Genomic DNA, 21,703 nt, shown 5'->3' on the forward strand with positions numbered 1-21,703 from the left:
TCTTATTTCTTTGGCCTCTACTAAGAATTTTCTCTGACTAAAACCTCTTAGTTCCTAATCCTGGCTCTAAGCTTACTCAGTTCCCCTTTCCTACAAAATTTTATTTCCACTGCATGTTTTACTTGATTTTGCCCTGTTCCACCTAACTTCCCCCTGGAGCTTCCTGGAAGCTCAATCCAATGTCAATCTGAACCACTGAAATGGCTGCCTATTTAAATTATACTACTTGTTTTTCCACACTATGGCAGGAAAGAATTTTGGGAGGAGAAAATTGATATGTATATTCATGGGAGATGGTTTATTCATGGTAAACTGGTCATAAAAACAAAGAACTTCACTAAAATAATTTAAAGCAAATTGATATATTCTGCTCTATTATGAGATTTCTGCCCCATCTTTTGTTTGCCTTCATATAGCAGTTTGATATATAAGGAGGAGCAGAATGGAGAGCAGGGGGTTATATGAAAGTATTTCAATTTTTCTGGTAATACTGGCAGTGAATGTGGAATGGCCAAAGTTCAATTCACGGAACTCTCCTAACCAAAATAAAGCCCATCTTGCTGCTGCATGCCTCCCCGAGGTTCCCTGCCCTGACCTAATGCTATTCAACTAATTAGATTCTGCAGCTGTATCTATCTGAGCATGTAGCCGGGAGCCAGTTTTAATAGGCTGAAGCTAGTTTGTCCCATTATTTGGCTCAAAATATTTTCTGTTCTGCTTTTGTGTGTAGACAAATAAAAAAAAAAAACTAAGGGGAACGGGTTTTGGGGGCCTAATAAATACTGACTAATTAAAATGATTTGTTTTATAGAAATATTGTCAAGGCTTAAAAATCCTAGATACCACTCTTTGCAATGGTTGTCAAGCATTCTTTGGCCATAAATATAAATGACAAACATTTTGAAATGTGGCTATTGCTACCATAGTTACAGAACTATTTTCCTATTCAGCATTCAGGTAGTTTAGAAAAAATGTAATTATGTTTGCTAGAAATGTACTAGAGGTTATACTCTCATGCATAATCAGCCCTGCAACCTCCTGTGAATGTATTAGATGACACAGCCCTGCTCCCACAGCAAGGTTGGAACAAGTTGTTCAAACACAGTTTTGCAACTTAGTGTGATCAGAACAAATTCATCTGTAAGTATACGACCACCTGTTCCAACTCAAAGTCATCCTCTTCAGGATAAAGTAGTCTTGAGAGAGCCTGCAGAGTTGAAACTGAAGAAATAGTTTCAATTTCCATGTTTTCAGATTCCATGTGTTCAGTTTCCATGTTTTCAGTTTCTGCATTTTCAGATTCCATATTTTCAGAGTCCATGTTCTGAGGAAGAAGATAATCAGAAAGAGATATTTTAGTTTTCTATTTTATTTAAGATATGAAGATTTTTCTAAACTGTCGTATCTCCCTTCTTGCCCTGGGTCACTCTGTTATGTCTTATTCCTCCTTGAAAATCCTTGTAAACTCCTTCAAATATATGTATTGTGCTGACTCGCAGACCTGGGGCAGCAAGTAAATGTGAATATTCAGCTTGTTTTATTAAAACTTCATGCTCAATCTAACAAGCATTTACTGAGCACTACATAGTGATGCTCAGGTTTTAGTGTGTTTAAGAATCACTTGGGGAGTGAGTTCAAAATGTATATTCTTAAGCTCTACCTCTAAAGAAAGGGTATGTCAGTGTCATATAGAATGTACATTATTATTTGGTGATGTACATTTGTAGACTACCTTTTTATCTGTCTCATATATGCTGTCTAGGCTGTATGTTCCATTTAGTGAACTGAAAAGGATGTTTGTTGGGGGGAATATCTCAAGGAACTTTACTCGTTTCACACTTTTGTCTCAGGTAGGCCTGTACCTTTTGCTTTAGTTAAATTTTTCATCAACCCTTGATATTGCTGTTTGAGAACCCTAATGGGTTAGTTCATTAACTTCAGTGAAAGTTCACACAAATTTTTTTTCTGATTATAATAGAGACAATTGATGTATATTGTGGAGACTTTAGGAAATAATACATTAAAAGTAGAAATAAGAAAATCACAACTACCTGTTAATCCTACCAGCCAGATATCAGCCTTTTAAAATAATCTTTACCGTTATACTTGGAGTAGGAATTCAGGATCTTTAAAAATATTGGACGTGTCAGATTTTAATAACCTGAATAAAGACTGTAGAATTAGGCCTATTGTTAGTGATTTGAGCACAAATATAATATGACTCTTTTCAACATTTCTGATATTTCTTAAACATTATTTTATAAAATTAATTCAAAAGAAACATTTCTTTAGTGCTTATATTAAATGATCCACTAAATTTTTACATTGTGCCTAGAACAGTAATACAAAGGGATTCTCAAATGTGTGCTGGTACAATCACCTGTCAAAATCAATCTGCATGTAGATGGTGTTTTACAAAACTTTTGTTTTACTCTTATCTTTTACCATTACTTTGACTCTGTTTTTTAAAAGGAAAACTGATCTTAATGCTAATCGGAGATGCCAAGGGTATGAAACAAATGTTAAATTGCCCTGTACATTTAGCGTAAAGGCAGTATAGTTAAGAGTAAAGGCTCTGGAGTCATGCTACCTAGATTTGTATTTATCATTTACTTCCTAGCTCTGTGACTCTGGGCACATCATTTAAACTCTCTATACCTCATTTTCCTTATCTATAAAATGGGAATAATTATAGTGCTACTTCATAGGGTTGTTACAAGACTTAAGTCGCTTAATATATGTATAAGAGCTTGGAACAGTGCCTGGCACATAGTAAGCACTCAACATATGTTACCTATTATTGGTCTTTTAAAAATTTAATTTTGCTGGGCATGAATATCACTTCTAATAATGATATCGAATAAGTTAGTGATAATACTCATTACATTGGAAGCTCATTAAATTGGACAAGGTAAAATAAGAGGTGATAAAACAATCTTCTCTCACAGTATGGTCTGGTAGTCGGCTATGGAAATGAATAATTGACACATTAAATTAAACACCGAGGCTCCTGTTTATATTTTAAAAGTCCTAGCTGATTGTGTGTTCATTAAATATTTACTTAACATTGACAGCAACAAGTTTATTGAAACACTTTCTGCCTTTAACAATGAAAGGGGGAAATGGATCCAGATATTAGGTATAAAGATATAAATGATATTTTGAGTTGAGATTGTACAATGAGACAAAACAACAAATACAGCAGAAGTTGTTTTATTTCCCTGAAATAGGAAAAGCTTTATAAAAAATATCATTATTATATGGCACATAGTGCCAGCACCCACAGGTATATGATGATGAGGCTTGTTAGAGCTCAAATGTGGGCTGGTGAGAGGGGAAGAAACTGGAACCAGTAAAGCTAACCCAGAAGAAGGGTATTCAGAAGTCCCACATAGAGTGTCTGAGGTAGCAATCAGAACTGCTATTCATGTGTGCTCATCTGCTTGGCAGTGACATGGCAGTGGGAGTTTCAGGACATGAGTGGTGTTTCAGGGCAGAGAGGTTTGAATAGTCATGCTTACAGACCTATTTAGGTGAAGTAGTACCCTGGTCCATAGGTGGGGGTATAGGAGGCCGGGTCCAGTTCTTAAGGATTGTGGGCAAGTTGGCAGCTAGAGGAAGGCTCAGAATAGAGCAGGGCTCAATGTCACAATTGGAAAAGAGAAAATGAACCAGGCACTCCATCAGAGGCTTTCTCACGTCACCTGGGCAACCCCAATGGAGGTAATGAAGGAGGGCTGCAGTTCAGTAGGTATACTGGACACTGGATTTAGGAATAGCAGATTCATTCTAAATCCTCACCAGCTGGGAAGTAGCTCTGGCCTGGGTCTCATCTGGTGAGAGGCAGGGCAGTGTGGGCAGTGGGAAGCTATACCTGGAAGCTGAGTGTCTTCAGTAACTGGAGCTGGCAGGTAGTCAGCAGTTGGTGAATACTGAATGAAGCATGATTAAATTCATACGAACGTTGATTTCAAAGTAGTCACCTTGGAAGGTTATACATTGATGTAAATTATGCTATCACTGCTCAAAATATTTTGGAATTACCTTCATATGTATCACCAGGAAAATAGGTATCATTACAGTATCACTCTGATTACACATCAGATTTGTCTCCAAGTGATTTCTAGCTATATCACATCTACTTTCAAAATATGAAGATTTGATACTTGGAGGATATTCAAAAGAACGCGCTACAGGCCTCAAGGCGATTCTAAAAGAGTAGTTTCAAAAGTAATTTGAGCAATAATAACAGCATTAGAATACGTGGATAGTTTCCCAAAGTGATTGCTTTGAAGGGGATGCTACTCCTTGTGATGTAAACAAATCATTCACAATAGTTTATAGTAACACTCTTTATATCTGAAGCATATTAGGAGTCAGACTTCTTAACTTCCAAATTATGCCAGCATACAATGGTATAGATTCATACTTAGCTAAACTGGAGAAGAAATATCATAATAAAATTGGCACTTCAAAAGTAATTTTTACCATATTAACCATAAATAATAATCTATAAACACAAAATTATAAATCATGACGAGTTTGTTGATATGGTATTTTGAGGAATAAAAGAATCAGCAATACTTTGTAAGTAACTAACTAAACACTTCAAAGTATCAAAAGAGAAAAACTATGATGTGAATTTTTGGAAAAAAAGTATTCTAAATTCAATGGAAATGAAGATTCTACTAGCTTTTTTAGAAGTCATAATTTCTTAAACTATTAAAAACATACTAAAAATCATTTGACCCAAACTGATCACAGTGGAAAAATTAAAGCAAGATGCGTTTTTATGAACTGTGCAGTGTTAGTTATTTGTAGGACTATCTTTTGTTTATAAATTTGATATAAAGTTCATCTTGAGCCTGGCAATCAAGGTCCTTCAGTATGTAACCCCAACCTAATTTTCTGCACTTCCCTTCTATTCTCTCCTACATGCAATCTGCGTTCTGTTAAAAACTGAACTGCTAATTAAACATGCCCTATAATCTCCTGCCTTTGTACTTTGGAATATATTCTTCCTTTTGTCTAGACTACTCAGTAGAGTGTAGTGATTAAAAAAAAAGATTCTGTCTGTTTGAATCTGGCATTGCCACTTAAATAGGCCAAGAATAAATTTACACTAAGGCAAATTTAAGTAGGAATTTCATTAAAAACAAAATATATTGCTAAATCTTTTATTTGAGATTTGGTTATCTAGAAAATAAATTTTCCAGGCCCCTTTTTTCCCTCTCTCCTTTGCTAGGCCAATTCCAATGGCATCATTTTCTAAACAGTGCCCTTGATTTTTCCACATCAACCTGAACTCTTAGGGCCTTCATAGGTAGAAGTGTGATTGGGGGATCTCTTTTGGTACTAGTCACAGTGAGCTAAAGAGACAGATGCTTCAAAACCACCCCTTTGCCAAAACATTAGAGCCATTTAGGGACTAAAGAAGCTCAAGCAGGATGGTTCCAGACTCATGGCACTGAAGCAATAGTATAAGTAACCTGAGATTAAGTCAGACTCTGGTTGAGAAGGCTGGGGTCCTGTTTTCTATTTATTTTTGCCTCCATCCACAGTGTCAACAGGAATGGCTCTTTGACTTGAACTAATTGGAGAGAAGTCTAGGTTAAATTAGTGAAAACTCTGAATTACACACTATTCAAAAAGAAATCCTATTTTTTTAAACATTTTTTATTGATTTTTAATCATTTTACAATGTTGTGTCAAATTCCAGTGTAGAGCACAATTATTCAGTTATACATGAACATACATATATTCATTGTCACATTTTTTTCTCTGTGAGCTACTATAAGATCTTGTGTATATTTCCCAATGCTATACAGTATAATCTTGTTTATCTATTCTACAGTTTTGAAATCCCATCTATCCCTTCCCACCCTCTGCCCCCTTGGCAACCACAAGTTTGTATTCTATGTCTATGAGTCTAAAGAAATACTATTTTATTAATTCAAGTATATATAGCAAATAAAATCAGAGTAATAAAGAATCACCAAATAATGTCATTTATGAACTGATTTAATAAGTAAACACATATCCCTATGTAGAGTACTGACTGTTTATAGCTGAATGATTTCAAAGTATTAAAAATCCATTTACTCTCAAATAAAATTGGCATTTCTTCTGCAACTTTATTTACATAATGCCTTATTTAACAATTCCTGTACTAAAATTCTTCTGAAAACACAAAAGTAAACATCAGTTCTGCCTGTGTCTCAATTAAATTATAATATACTGGTTAATTAGTTTTTTAAATATATTTTTGACAACTATACACATCAATGATTCCCTGCCTATTAAAAGTAATTCATTTTGAATTTTTTTACAGTACCAAAAATGATTTCTTTTTTTAGGTCTCTAACTTTCACTGTCATCAAAAGTACCAAGTCATAAGTAATTACAGATTTTTGTTACAAATTTCAAATATATTTAGTGGAAGATGATTTTTCAAACTACCAGAAATATTTCATAAACCTAAAGATCAAGAAATGAGCCTCCTTATTTAATATTTCCTCTGTCCACTATTCTTTATTTTAGCCAAACTTAATACACTTGTCAATAATTCTTTTGTTTCTGTCTCATTCTCACACTCCACCTCTATCTAAAAAGGAGTTGAGACAGTACATTTTCCTTCAGTTCTTTGAAATTTTCTCAAGTCAACAGGTCTCTTTTCTTCATTTCTTCTGCAAATAGTCTCTGTTCTGAATCCTTGTCACAATAGGAAGCTCTTAGGAGAAATGATCCCTACCTCTCTGGTCAAACTTTGTTCTCTCTCCTCACTTAGATTTCAGTTTTTCACACAGTCCCTTACCTTTTGACAGGTACCCTCCAACGACATATAATACTTACTCTCCCAATCAGCCCTTGGTGAGTAGCATGTCTGGTAGGTACAAGAAATCCACGCACACCACGCTACAGCCCCCCAAGTGCGGCCTAACTGCTTCTCACTGCTTAATGGATCTGACCAACGTCCGTCGGAACGTTCAGGCCACAGCGTTCATATTGTCACACACAGACCATTGGCTACGTAGCACGGGCCAATTTTTTCACTCGGAACAGCGTTATACCCCCTAAAAAAAATCCCACCGAAATCAGGGTGGTCCAAGATAAACCAGGCCTGTACATGTAAAACAGAAGGTATAGTGTCTCCTCCAACTTGGAGCACCCAGATCTACCTATAAGGAAGCATAGTTTTCACTCTCCAATTAACTTTAGAACCATAAGCATGTGTGTGTCTACAGAAAGACTTTGGGGAGGCTCTACACGTTCGTTTTGGGCCTTCTGACATTCGATCCGCATCCATCCCTTGTCTGGTAAAACTGCTCTCTCACATCCTGAAGACTGAGTCTGGTTAAAGCTGAATCCAGCTTCTAGCGTCTAGCGCAGGGTGATTAGGGCACGAGTCTGTTCTATCGCCAACTTGCGGCTTTTTTGGGGGGTATCTCTCAGAGTCCTAAGTATCTAGAGTTCTCTGTAGTTTCTCTGATAGTCACGGCATCTGAGGATCCCTCTTTCCCCCTCCTAAGGTTCGGGTTTCCTCACCTGGGTCAGTTTTTGGGTCGCTCTCTAGGCTCCGAAAATACGGTGGAGAGCTCTGCGTCCCGTGTTGCCCGGGTAACAACTTTGTTTCCTAACTCCCCCAGCCCCCACCGCCGGGTTCCCGCTTGACTTTCCTGGCCAACCATAGAAGAGTTTTCTTTGAAACTGGAGAGAATCAACCAATCCGAGCGCGCGCCAGTCGGGGTAAATGGCTGCCCTTTCCAGTTAACTAGGTCGACTCCATTTAAGCCTCGGTCTCAGTTAGCGACTCTCCATCGCGGACGCGCCCACTGTGGAGGCCGATTTCTTTCCAGGCCAAATTGGCCCCTGCCAACCTCTCTGGCTGCTCCGCAGTCTCAGCGACCGGCCGATTTATTTCGAGGTCTGACAGCGAGCGGCGGCGCTGCCACCAAGGTAAGTTTGCGGCGTTTTTGTTTGTCCTGGGCATCAGCCGGCTCCCTCATCGTTACTCCCCCCCTAACCCCTCGCACGTCCAATTCCAGATAGGACAACTTATCTCGCAGTTCCGGAGCAGCGGGGGAGGAAGGGTTGGCTCAGGGACCTGGGGCTCGGGAGAATTTGCTGCGGTTCTCTGCTCGCTCCGCACGCCCCCTTTCCGCGCAGACAGAAACACGTGTAGTGGTTACGTCTGGGCTCGGCGTTTGTGTATGTTGTGTGTGTGTTTAGGGTGGGATCGCCCTTTTTTTCCTTTGCTGCGGGCAAGCCTTTTGGGTCTGGAGTTCCAGGGGAGTACCCCTTTGGCTGCCACGCGGCTCGGATGAGCGGCGTGCCAGAGCTACGCTTGGCTCCCGCTCCCGGGAACGCCGCGGGAGCTGGTGCCCGGCTTTTCCCTTCTTGGAGTGGAGAAACGCAGGCGCGCCGCTGGTTTACAGCTGCTTGACAATCGGAGTGTTTGCACTTCTCCTAGAGGTACAGTTGTGACCCTAGTTTCCCAGGAATTCCGTGATTTGGTTTTAAACAAAGAGGAAGAGAAAGAGATGGCTTAATAAATATTTCGATTGTTCGGAACTGGTTAGCTGTGTTCGATAGTGGATTACTGCATATATTGAGTGTTGTAAGCAAAGAGAGATAGGATTGCTTAACGGATGGTTACTTTTGGTTGTACTGGGCTTGGAGTTCGGTTATGAATTAACTAAATTGCTTTCCTTCTTTCTGCTCTCTGGCGAAGGGGCTAGTGAAGCTTGAGTTATTTGTTCATTCTACTTGTTACCGCAGTAAACAAAATTGAAGGTAGAATATTTACGATATTGGCTAAAGTTTTGGCTTTTTGGCCAAATTACCTATACCATAATTCCCCTTATTACTGTAGATGATCAGAGTTTAAGGGTCTTAAAATATGTTATTTCTCTACATACTTGTGGAGCTTAACTTATGTATGCTGTTCTGTTTCTTCTTGCTTGCTTTTTTTCTTTCTATTCTGCCTCAGTAAGGTGCATTATTCTAAATCCATAATGCCTACGTAGTGCTTTTCGGACCTTTTGGCTGTGACTCACTGTAAGGAATAAATTTTGTATTGTGACCCAGTACACATCCACAATATATAACTAGCAGCCATTTCGCAGAAACAATACTTAACTACGTGCAATTTACTCTGATACTTTCCTTTATATTTTTAAAAATGTAGGTCATAACCCACTAATGAATTGTCATTCACAATTTGAAAAACACTGGCCTTAGACCTTTGGTTTTCAAACTTGTGTGTATTTAAGAATCACTTAGATTTGACACAACATTGTAAAATGATTATAAATCAATAAAAAATGTTAAAAATTATAATAAAACATTTTATATTGAGGATAATAGCTAAAAAAAAAAGAATCACTTAGGATGTTTGTTACAAATGCAGATTTCCTTGCACTCCAGGTACTGGTTCTGTGGGTCTGTGGTGGGGCCCTGGAAGGTGATTCATATAACATATATGAAGTGCTTGGTACAGTGCTAGATGCACAGATACTTAATAAATAATAGTTTTCTTCTTGAGAAACACACTATTTATGTTTAGGGATATAATTTCTTCTTCGAGATTTGGCCTGCTCCTGGCAGGGTTGAATCCAATGCTAAGTGCTGTTTTTTCCAGGGTTGGAGGCATAGGTCCTGGATCTGAGATGAATCTTCAAGCATTTGATTCCTATGGAGAATTTTGTTAATACAGAAACTTAGGGGTTGAGGAACACAAAGATTAGAGAGGTTCAGTGACCTGCCCAGGGTGGTGTCAGTGAGTGGATCTCTGAGATGCTCACTTGATTAAGTCTAATATTCTCATCCATTCTGCCTTGATAGCAGGTCAGATCTAGAGGCAGATTTTGAAACAGGAAAAAGAGCTTCCCTGACTTGCGTATGTCAGAAACAGAGACAACAGAATTTCTTGCTTTTGACTGCTAGTTTGATTTTAAAGTGATGAAACTAAAAGATAAAAAACAACCGAAAGTTTCTGTGGGTTATAGCTGTGAAAAACGGATATAGTTTAGCTAATTCTTTTATAATATATAAATTATTTTAAAACACTATTTAAATAATTTATTAAACCAGCATTGAAAGAAATTAAAGATGAAAATTTTCTCTTAATTCTGCTATCAAAATATAACTGATATTTCTGTTTCATTCCTATTTTATCTATAGGTACCGTTATTATTACATAATCTTAATCCCTGTTTATACATTTTAATTCTTTTTATTTAATATTATTCTGGGCATTTTTCTATGCTGTTGATAGTTCTTATGTTTTTCATTATTAATAGCAGCCTAATATTCCATAAAGTGAGATGGCCATAATTTACTCAGCCTAACTAAACCAACAACAGAAGATTTATTTCCAGTTATTCCATGTTATCAATAACACTGTAGAGTCTTGGCTATTTAAAATCATTTATATAACTTTTATGTTTCATGCAGTCAAAAGGAATCCTAACAGGAAGGTCAAAGATCTGGACCTGAGCTGTGAGTTTTTGTTCCCATTGGATGAATGAATTTGCCCATCTAGGTTTCTTTGTGCTGGAGTAGCAGTGATCAACCATGGTATCCATTTATACATATGAGTTAGGTTGAATGTATTTTTAACTAATAAATATGGACATTTTCAAAAGGATTTACTTTAAAAAATGTATGAATCATAGCAGATTCAAGCAGATTCAAGTGCCATAATAACACTCATGCTGATTAGCTTTCTTTATAGAATATCTTTTCCAAAGATTATATGAGTATATATTCATTTGTAATTTAAATTTTTTTATAAGGGAAGCAATTAAGCTGACTGGGAGAATAAAAGTTATAATTGGCCTATATTAGCACATCCCCCTTTTCAAAGCACACAGATTGTCTTATTTTTTGTCACTCTAAGACATTAAGTAACCCCTCTTTTTAATGTTATAAAGCATTTCAAACAGAAAAGTACAGAGACCATTGTACACCATCGTCCATGTACTCACCAAAGATTTAACACTTGTTAACCTTTTGCCATATTTTCATTAGATATTATTTCTGAAGAACTAAAACATTACATTAAAACTAAACACAAAACTAAAACACTACTTTCTTGCACCCCTTCCCAGTCTCATTTCCTTCCCATGCCAGAGATCATTGTTCTTCCGAAGTTGTGATGGATTTTTCCTGTGTGTTTAAGTGCACTCAAATGTAGATGGCCATAAGTGATTTGTAATGTATTGTTTTGTATGTCTTTTAATATTTACATAAATGGTTTATGGTACTTACTTTTCTGTAACTTTTTTGGGGGTTAACAGCGTTTTTGAGATTTATCTGTATTGATAAATGTAGATAAAGTTAGTTATTTTTATTGCTGTAAAGTAGCCCTCATATAACTATGCCACTTAAAAATCTCTCCATTCCCCTATTGTTGCTGGACATTTAGGTTGTTTCAAGTATACAAATATTCATATAAATCATACAAATACTGTGTGATTCCACTAAAAGAAATACCTAAAACAGACAAGTTCATAGAGAGAGAAAGTAAAATAGAGGGTACCAGGGGCTGGGGGAGTGGGCAATGGGGAGTTATTGTTCAGGGGGTATAGAGTTTCTGTTTGTGGTGATGAAAAAGTTTCGTACATAGATATTGGTGATGGTTGAACAATATTGTGAATGTACTTAATGCCACCGAATAATACACTTAAAAATGGTTAAAATGGTAAATTTTACATTATGCATATTTTACCGCAATAAAAATTACAAACATAAGAATTACGCTTATTTTTTCAAAGATGTATACTTGATGACTTGTTTTTGTGGAGTAAAGCCCTGAGAAAAGTGAGATTTATTAAAAAAAATAATAAACTCAAATTAAGTTATATTAGCCAGATTTTATTTTTCCCTCTAAAATGATATATTTTTGAAATCTTTAAATGACTACTATTACTTCACTGTATAAGATTTTTATGAATACTGTACTTCAAAAGTCTCCAGTTTTTTGTTTTTTCAAACAAAAAACTGGGGGAGGGTTCTTCTAAAAGTTTGGGGCTTTTGAGGCTGTGTTTTGCATTTCAATGCCATTCCTCCTTCATTTCTTAGACTAGTTCTCTCCAGTGATTTACTCTGTACTCTTTCTCCTCTCCCTTCCCTAAGCCTGTTCCTCCACCGCTGCCCCCACCCCTTGCTCTGCCTTTTTGAGTCCCTCTGCCTCTTTTCCACTTAGCCAAGCCTTCTCTTTTGGTTTCTCTGCCCTCCACTCTTGCCTTCTCTTGAGTCCCCCCCCCCCACACACACACAGACACCCTGCCTTTCTCTTGAGTCTTCAGCTCCTCCAAGATTTTCCCTCTCTTGAGTCCCTCTGCCCACCCTCCCCTTTGATCCCACCCCTGGTCTTTTCTTTTCCAATTTTGTAACTGCTAAAGGCACTCACTGAGAATGAGGCCTGTTTCATGGCAATTTATGGTCTTTTGCAGTGTCAGCCTTTTAATGTTTGGAAAGTTGGTCTTAGTTTTGGGATTAAAAAAAAAAAACACCTTTCTAGCCCTTAAAATAAGATTCTGACCTTATGGCTTTGACAAGTTATTGTATGAAGGGGGAGAAAAGCACTTAATGTGAAAGATAATCACTGAGTTACATTGCTTAAGATGTTTAATATGAACTCAAAACTAAAGAACCGTTTTCAGTAGCCCTATATTTTATTTTGACATAAAATAAAATGATCACCATTAGAGGTTTGATCCCTTCCTTTTTCCTTAAAAATTGCTTTGTTTATTTCCCCTCTCCATATCTCTTTCTCTCTGGGAACTCAGACATTTAGGATAAAACATTAGTAACTCAGTTTCTACTTCCAGAGTTGGCATCAATAACTGTCAGTGCAAAGAAGGACCCTATTATACTTTGAGGCTTAGATTTTTCTACTTTATTATTTTGTTCCATTTCTGGAAGGCTTTCTTCGTGAAACAAGGAGTTTATTCAGTGAGTTTGATTTCAGATTTCCCACTACACACAACACTCCTAGGATCGATAAACGAGATTGGTAGTACACCGAGAAGATAATTTGCATGCTGATAAATGAGATCGATGTGTAGTAATTTTTTTTGAATTGTAATTTGAGATGCAAGGTATGTTCACTCTCTGAGGCAGCTAAGAGAGTGCTCCATAAATAACCCTGATTTACTGATCCTTCGCTGACAGTGAGGAGGACCCCAGCATTATGTTTTGGAAAGCTTTCATATAGCACTTTACATTAAATCAAATTAGACAAGGTAATATATGTGGAGCGCCCTTTGTAAACTTATTTTTAAGGATGCATTTTGGTTACTCACTTAGTGGAACTGCCAGGATTTTAGAGGTGAGGAAACTGAGATTCCAGTGCATTTAAGTGACTAGCACAGTCTGGTTAAGTGTCAGCACTCATTGTGTTGTTTTCTTCCTATTCAGTTGTTTAGTTAATTCAGTAAGCCTCATCTAGATTGGAGTACCAGGCAGGGACTATCTGCCCATTTCCAGGAGCCTTTTCAGTGAGCTCTGATGATTTCTTTGGGCCTAGTGAGCTTTCTGCAGAAGCCCTTTTACCATCGGTATTTCTTTCTTTGAACATGTGTGCTTGCATTAAGGCATCCAGGATGGAACTATAAGCTGGGCTCAATATAAAAGGCTGTAGTTTTGTCTACTTTAGACTGCTTTATAGTCAGGCAGTGTGGATAAGGAGAGAGCACTTTGAAGAGAAATAGATGTTGAGAAACAGAGGTTGGCTAGAGGGACTCAACAATGACAGAGATATTCCTACTAGCCACATAGAGGAGTACAGACTTGTTTTCCATTTTTTATTAAAGCAGTTATATGCATAGAGAAGCTGAAATGTGCTAAGGTCCTGTTTGTTCAAAAGAATAAGGAATACTGATTAACTTCAGTATTAGAACTTCAGTATCTTCTTCGTTAGAAGAACATGTACTTAACTATGTTAAAGTATTCAAGAGAAACTCACAATAATGAATAGAATATGTAACTTCCAACTGTGAGAAAAATAGAAGAATAAAGAAAATCCCGTCAATCCACTTACGCAGGAGAAGATAAAACATAATACAACATGGCAAATAGAAAAGACAAAATAAGATGGAAGAAATGAGTCCAGTTGTATCAGTAGTCAAAATAAATGTAAATGCACTCCTTCATTAAGAGATTCTTAGACTGTATTTAAAGATTTTCAGCTTTACAAAAACCACACTGAGAATGACTCAGAAAGGTTGAAAACAAACAGGTAGAAAAAGATATACTAGGTAAATACTAACTAAAAGAAAAATGCTGAGGCAACATTAATATCAGAAAAATATGATTTAAGGCAATTTAGTAATAAATAGTCATCTCACACTGGTGAAGGAAAGGAAATCTACCAAGAGAGTATCAACCATGAATCTATGCCCCTAACAAAATAGTCTTGAAATATATAAAGCAAAAAGCAATGGGAGTATAAGAAGAAATTGACAATCTCTAATAATAATGGGAGACTTTTAAAAACACCTTTGTCAGAAACTGGTTAAGAAAAATAGATTTAAATTTTTTAAGTGAAGGATATGACAGATATAAGATCTAAATGAAATGGAAGGGAAAGAATCTTTAATTCCAAATTCATAATGACAAAAATTCATTTGTTTTATTTCTCAAATTTCTAAGGTAGAAAAAAATTTAAATGTACATGCTACATTTAATAGGAGATTCTTATAATAGGGAGATTCTTAAATTACTTCCAAAAGAATAGAAAGTCCACACATGCAAGGACACAGTAAAATAATTCCACCTTTTGATGGCTACTGGAAGATTTTCCTTTGGCCTGTAATATGGCATTGATAACATGACCTAATTCTGAAAGTGTCAATATCTATGACCATATCAGAACCATGGTTTGACAGCAATAATTTTTCTGTCAACATTTGTAATATTATCATGTATTATTATATAACATATATGATAATTTAAATTATTATAGTTTATAATAACATAACATTCATAACCTCAGGAGAGTGGTACCCTTTAGAACATAAGATTACATACAACAAGGGCTCTTATTCTGCCCAGAATGCATCTTTTTCTCTGCCTTCCAGGACTAGTTATTACACCATTGAAATCACCATTTGGAACTCACATTTTGAAAATTTTAAAATGTGTACATGGCTTAAAAATAAGCATGTCATAATTAACACATTTAGATAAATATTTTCCTTCAGAGTTACTCTTGGGAAGGTGTTCAGTTATAACCATGACACTAACACGACTCAAAATACTGTATTTCATCAATTTTAAGAGCTACAGTTTTTAAATTTTAACATCTCTGAAATTGAAATGAGTCTTTAACAGTTGATGTTATTTTACAAACCTTTTGGTCTAGGTGGCAGTTGTGACATCATAGTTGTTTCCATATGCATATGTAATATCAAAATGTCTAGAATCAAAACCCGCATGAGTGGCCTGGGTGAAGATCCTAGAGACAGTAGGGGATCACCTTACTCCTAGAAACCAATGGTTGTGGGGAGCCAATGGAGGAGATAGTTAACCAGGTTTAGTTATTGACTATGCTGAAGTGGGAGACAAAAGCTGGCTAGTCTACATATTTGCAAAGCTGACTTGAAAGCATAGCATAAATGGCTTTTAGGTCTTTTATGAGTTCTTTTAAGAATTGCTGCAGCAACAGTGCTTCTGGTGGCAGAGAAGTCTTCAAGAAATTTGAGTTGAAAATTGGATTCTGGGGTGGGAAGGGATAAATTGGGAGTTCAAGATTTGCAGATACTAACTAATATATATATAGAATAGATAAACAGTAAGTTCATACTGTGTAGCACAGGGAACTATATTCAATATCTTGTAGTAACTTATGGTGAAAAAGAATATGAAAACAAATATATATATGTTCATGTATGACTGAAGCATTATGCTGTAGACCAGAAATTGACATAACATTGTGGACTGACTATACTTCAATAAAAATATATATACAAAAAAAGTTATCAAGGATTGCCAGGGGTTCAAGGGAAGGGAGGCAGGATAAATAGTCACACAGGGTTTTTAGGGCAGTGAAACCATTCTGTAGGATAGTGTAATGATGGATACATGACATGTATTTGTCAAAACCCATAAAACTGTACAGCACAGAGTGAATCAATGTAAACAATGGACTTCAGTTAATAATAATATATTGATATTGGTTCGTTAATTGTTACAAATATACCATACTAATAATGCATGATGTTAATAATAGAGAAAATTATGAGGGGGAAGTATATGAAACTCTGAACTAGCTTCTCAATTCTAGAAATCTAAAACCATGCTAAAAAATAAAAAAAAAAGAAAATTGGATTCCAGATATTTTTTCTTAATGTATGCATGTTTCATTAAAATCTATGTCTACATTGAAAGGAGCTCTTTCTAAAAGTATAAAAAATTTAAGCAATAAGAAGGAATCATGATAGGTTGGTGTTTTTTCTCTCTTTTTTTTTTCATTTTTACTGGTGGATAAAATAGTGGGGCTCTTAACTTTGATGAAATATTTTTGAAACCAATTTCTTAGAATTGCCTTTCAGAGCTATTATATAAAAACTGATTGTTAGTCACATCCCATTTTATAAATCTTGACTGGGTGGGTTAGAATTATGATTTAACAATGATTTTCCCTTAACACTTTAAGGGATATTTAAAGATATTATCCCATCTTCTTCTAACATTTACTGTTTGTTGCTAATGAAGAACCTGCTGTCAACTTGGTTGTTACTCCTTATTAGGTAGTTTTTTTCCCTCTCTGATAACCTTCATATTTTTTTCTCTGTCCTTAATATTCTAGGGTTTCAATATAAAGGGTGTGTGTATATGGTAGTGGGAGGGGTTGCCTGCTTGCACTTGGTGACTTTAAATATGAGGACTCATTTTTCTTCAGTTCTAGCAAACTCGTTTATTAACTCTGAATAATGCTTCTGCCATTCTGTTTTTTCCTTCTGACTTTCCTTCTGGATATATATTGAAACTTCTCTTTTGTTTTCTCCTTATCTCTTAATTTCTCTCTTCTTTTCCATCACTTTATCTGTCCTGTGTTCTGGCAGATTTCTTCTATTCTCTCTTCCTGTTCAATGATTTTTTTTTTCCTCTTCAACTATGTCTAGTCTACTATTTAAATCTATCTCTTGAGCCTTTTTGTTTCTAATACTATATCCACTTCTTGGATTTCTTCTTGGTTCTTTTTCACATTCACTTATTTGTTTTGTGAATGTTATTTCTTTCTTGAGCTATTTGGACATATTAAACATTTTAATGTACCATTCATATTGCTCAATTATCTCTTAATTCCTTAGATGAGAATTGTCTTAATTTTCAGGTTTGTAGACTGCTTACTTAGATGTTTTATAATTCTTGTCTTTGAGTTAATTTCTGGGGGCTTTTTTGGATCACATGTTGAGTAATGCCATGGACAACCTTCCTGGGCCCTGAAAGTTTCATCAGCTCCTAACCAGTTTTTATGTTAGCATCTTAGTTTGAAGTTTCCGCACAAAGGTAAATTGAATTTGAGCCACATGCATATTTTCTCTACCAGCTTGAGGTTTCTGCATGTCTCCATTGCCTTTTCCATTCTCCTGTAGAGGTTTCCCAGATTTACGCTTCACTAGGTCTCTGCTGATTGAGGAACCTATGACCCTGTGGCCTCAGATTTACCCACAACCTAGCATATTTCCAGCTTTTAGGGCACATATGTCATTCAGGTTTCCCCCTTGGTCTCTACAGTGTTAGCTTTTGCTCATAGATAGGAATTCCCTGTCTGGCACCTTAAAAAAAAATGTCTTCTTTCTTCAAACACTCTGCTTTGTATTTTTTAATGTTTTTATTAAGTAAGTCCCTTTTAACTGTTATTTCTTGGAGTTTGGAGTATAAGAGATTCCAGTGTGGCTTCCACCTGCCATCTTGATTTGTAGGTCTTGTTGAGATTTCTAAAACTTTTCTCCTTCCATTCCTCTCTTAACCCCATGGAGGGTTTGGAGTCAGGAGTGGGTTTATTTTTGGAGGAACTGGTATCCCTACCGGTTGATTTTCTTTTGGCTGTGCAAAGACAGCCACTTCAGCTCCAGGGTTTACTTTCTCTCTACCTGGTACAAAGGGGTTTAATTTGAGGACTCCATCTCAACCAGTTAGATGTGCATCTTCTACCGACCTGTTCTCATTTAGTAACACAACTCCAGTTACACAGAATACAGGATTCAGCTTTGGAGCACCAGTTGCATCAACTCCTACCCCAGTAGGAACTGGATTTTCCTGAGGGTAAGAGCAGTACCGTTAGATTCTTTCAGTGATTACAAAGGCAATCATCTTTCAAAGACAAGCTTTCCATTCAGAGTATGGAAAGGGTAAAGGGGTGGTATGGTATTTCTAAGTCAATTATCAGGGAATTATGCCACTCATTCCCAAGATAGACTTATAAATTGAAGCCATTTCTTATTTGAGACACAAGGCACATTGAATTCTGATCTGTGGTCTCCCTTCATTTTATGTGAGCCACAGGAAGAGTACTCACTGGGTTTTGAACATATATCATCTTGAAATTAGGCTGCTTGCTGATTAAGTGTCTCTCTCTAGAGAGATCTGTCTATTGATCATTGTAATGACCTTGGATATACATTCTTCCCTCCTGCATCTCAGAATTTTTAAAGGGAGCATTTTTTAATGCCTTTCTGTATAAATTCAGTTGGATCCAGCTATTTCTTTCAGTAACACCTGATAGCCTAATGAAAGCTGGAGTATTCCCTCTGGAATTCTTCCCTATCCTGTTAGTTATTTAATAACTTGTAATTGAGTGTTAAATAACCTTTCTTAGGACAGGCAATTTAAATGTTGAAGCACTTTTTTCATGGGTCATGAAATACATTTAAAATTTTCTAGAAATTAAAGAGATGCCTCTTGTGTGACTTTGTGAGTCAGTGTAGAAAAACAAAAACTTACATTTTTAATAAAGTCTACCAGACTGATAGAAGTGTAAATTCTGTTGTCTATCCTGAAAATAAAATTTTCTAAACTACCCTTTCCCCATTAAAACATTTAAAACTTTTTTCCCCTTAAAGTAGACCAAATTAGGAAACCTTTATCTGTGGATGAGCAAATAAGGGAGCTCTGTACATACATTCCTATATTAATATCTGGTTATCTTTCCTTCTGTATTGAGATGATATAACCTATAGAATAAAATCTTACAAACTATTTACATTTAAAACTTAATTTGACAGGGGCTATGTAATCCAGCTGCCATTTATGTGTCAGAATACTGTTCTATTGATTTTTTTCCTTTTTCTATTTAGAATAAATACAAAAAAATTAAACTTGGGCAACACTGCTTTCATACAACCTACAGTGATTATAGGGGCTTTGGGCTGGATGCCAGCACCCTTACTAATGCTGTACAAGCAGTGCCTTACCTCACCAGGTGACAAATCTACTCCTTCTGCTTTTGACTCAGCTACTACCTGTCACTCAGTCTACAGCTGCAGCAGGGTTCTCGTTCATTGGTGCATGTGTACTTCAGACTGGTGCACCAGTTTCAGTACTGTCTTGATGGGAAATACAGCTCAACCAATAGCATTTGCAGGATTACCCCTCACTCCTGCTCCTTGGGCATCTAGTGGAACAATTGCTACACAATCAATTGCTCCTTTCGACCATGGTGGACAGTCCACTGGTAAGGTTTGAACTCTGCTCTCTAAGGGGGAAGCACAGAATTCAAGTTCAGTTTTGAAATTCTTACTTGATTGAGTCATCTGAACGTGACTTAACTTCTTTTGTTGGAGGTTAGTGTTATTAATGAATGTGATAGAAATTAAATCCAAACTGCCCCTTCTGGTTTTGCAGTTTTAGATTTAGAACCAAGGAATGTTTGGGGAAAAGTTACAACCTTCTGAGAACCAGTATTCTAGACACATTGGCCTCTAGTAATAATAGAGTTACACTGAAATGTTTTGTTCAACTGTTTAATGCTTGTGTTTAGCAAGTATGTTTTTGTTCACAATCTGTTGATCTGTTTTCCTTTTTGAAAATAAAACTTCCGAAATGAAATTTATCAGGAGGTACAATAAAAAAGAGAATATTTTCCGAGTAGTATAAAATTTTTGAGACTATTAAAATAGTAACGCAATAATAAGTGAGCTATATGGCATAGTTAGGGAATGGTAAAATATTTTGGCTAGTAAAGACATCTTACATGCCTGGGTTAACAGTTTCTAAATAAGTAAGATTCAGTAAAATACATTTAACCTATGTTGAACATTAAGAGAAGACATTTAGGATCTAGCTAAAGCAAAATGCAGTTAATAAAGATTACTGGTTTATAAGCCATATAATCTTGATTTTATTGTAGATGCCTCAGATATTTTAGAACTTGGGAAATACACTGAGTGAGATATTGTATACATTTACCTTCTGGAATATTGTATTAAATTACATATTCATAGTAATGATTTCAGAGCTTTTGGAAACAACCAAAAAGGTAAAATATTTTTTAATTATAGATAACAGAGAAATAACTTATTTTTAATTTGTAGTAGTGATAATAAAACCAATTTTGATTGGTTAGTACAGCATTGTAGGACATGAAGAGATGAAGTAGAGCATTGAAATAATAATGATGCTAGAATATTTGGTCTCTACCTTAGGGAGCTATTTTAATTGTGTATAAATGAATTTTTGATATTACAAATAGTACATTTCTGTTATCAAAAAAACAACAACTAGGAAATATATGTTTGTGTCTTGACTCTGCTATTTACCAGTTCTCTGACCTCCAACTAGTTATTCTAACCTCTCAGTGCTTGGTTTGCTCATCAATGAGTGCTCAGTGCTTTACCTCACAGGGTTGTTGTGAGGATTAGGTAGATAAGTTCATATAAATAAGTAAAATGCTTAGAACCTTGCCTGACATGTTCTAGGTACTCAATGTAATAGGTACTTGATAAATGTTAGTTATGTTTGTTGTTTTTATGAAAGTATACATTTCCCTACAGTGTTACATGTGTTGGATATTATCCCTTTTGTTTGTTTTTTAAGCTTTGGTAGTTTAACAGTGAAAATAGTATCATAGAATCATGTTCATTTACAGTTCCTAAATTACTAGTAAGGCTGACTTCAAACTGTTTATTGATTGATTATATCTGTGTTTGTGTGTGTGTGAGTGAATGAGAGAGAAAGTGAATGAATTCCCTTTTTGTATCTTTTGCTCAGTTTTCTAATATGGTATTTATCTTTTTCTTATTTATATGAAGTTGCAATATTAACCCTTTAATATTTGTGTAAGAAGTATTTTCCCCAGCTTGTTTTTGTCTTATTTTTCTTCGAGTTTTGTAAGTATTAAAATATTTTAATTTTTTAAATTAAGCCTTTGATTTTGACATAATTGTAGATTCTCATGCAGTTTGAGAAAAAATACAGAGATCCCACATACACTTTGTCCATTTTCTCCTGGTGGTAACATCTTGCATAACTATAATACAGTATCACAACCAGGATGTTGTTGTTGGTAGTAAGATACAGAATAGTTCTCTCTCCACTAGGATTCCTCATTTTGCCCTTTCATAGCAACACCTACTTCTTTCTCTTCTGCTCACACACTCTATCTAACATAACCCTGGCAACATTAATCTGTTCTCCACTATTGTAATTTTGTCATTTAAAAAATGTTACATAAATGGAATCATGCAGTATA

General features: G+C 35.9%; 2 protein-coding genes across 4 annotated transcripts in view; one reads left to right on the top strand and one right to left on the bottom strand.

Annotated features, from left to right (window-relative positions):
* Positions 1 to 7,676, bottom strand: part of DNAAF6 (dynein axonemal assembly factor 6) — a 36,596-nt gene extending 28,920 nt beyond the window's left edge. Inside the window, exons 1-2 of one of the 2 annotated variants that reach the window (XM_074359153.1) lie at positions 7,546 to 7,676; positions 1,154 to 1,324 (exon numbers count right to left, since the gene is read on the bottom strand). In XM_074359153.1, the coding sequence (XP_074215254.1) occupies positions 1,154 to 1,321 (168 nt within the window). In that variant the 5' untranslated portion in view covers positions 1,322 to 1,324; positions 7,546 to 7,676. The remainder of the gene's footprint in view (positions 1 to 1,153; positions 1,325 to 7,545) is intronic. The other variant, XM_010946119.3, reaches the window with a different exon arrangement.
* Positions 1 to 21,703, top strand: part of NUP62CL (nucleoporin 62 C-terminal like) — a 79,308-nt gene that overhangs the window by 11,192 nt on the left and 46,413 nt on the right. The window contains exon 1 of one of the 2 annotated variants that reach the window (XM_074359151.1): positions 7,739 to 7,956. The exons of the other annotated variant lie outside the window; for it this stretch is intronic. The gene's annotated coding sequence lies outside the window, so the exon portion shown is untranslated. Of the gene's footprint in view, positions 1 to 7,738; positions 7,957 to 21,703 lie in introns of those variants that run through there. 2 annotated transcript variants of the gene reach the window in all.

This window comes from Camelus bactrianus, chromosome X (genome assembly GCF_048773025.1).
Source record: "Camelus bactrianus isolate YW-2024 breed Bactrian camel chromosome X, ASM4877302v1, whole genome shotgun sequence".
Lineage (NCBI taxonomy): Eukaryota > Metazoa > Chordata > Mammalia > Artiodactyla > Camelidae > Camelus > Camelus bactrianus.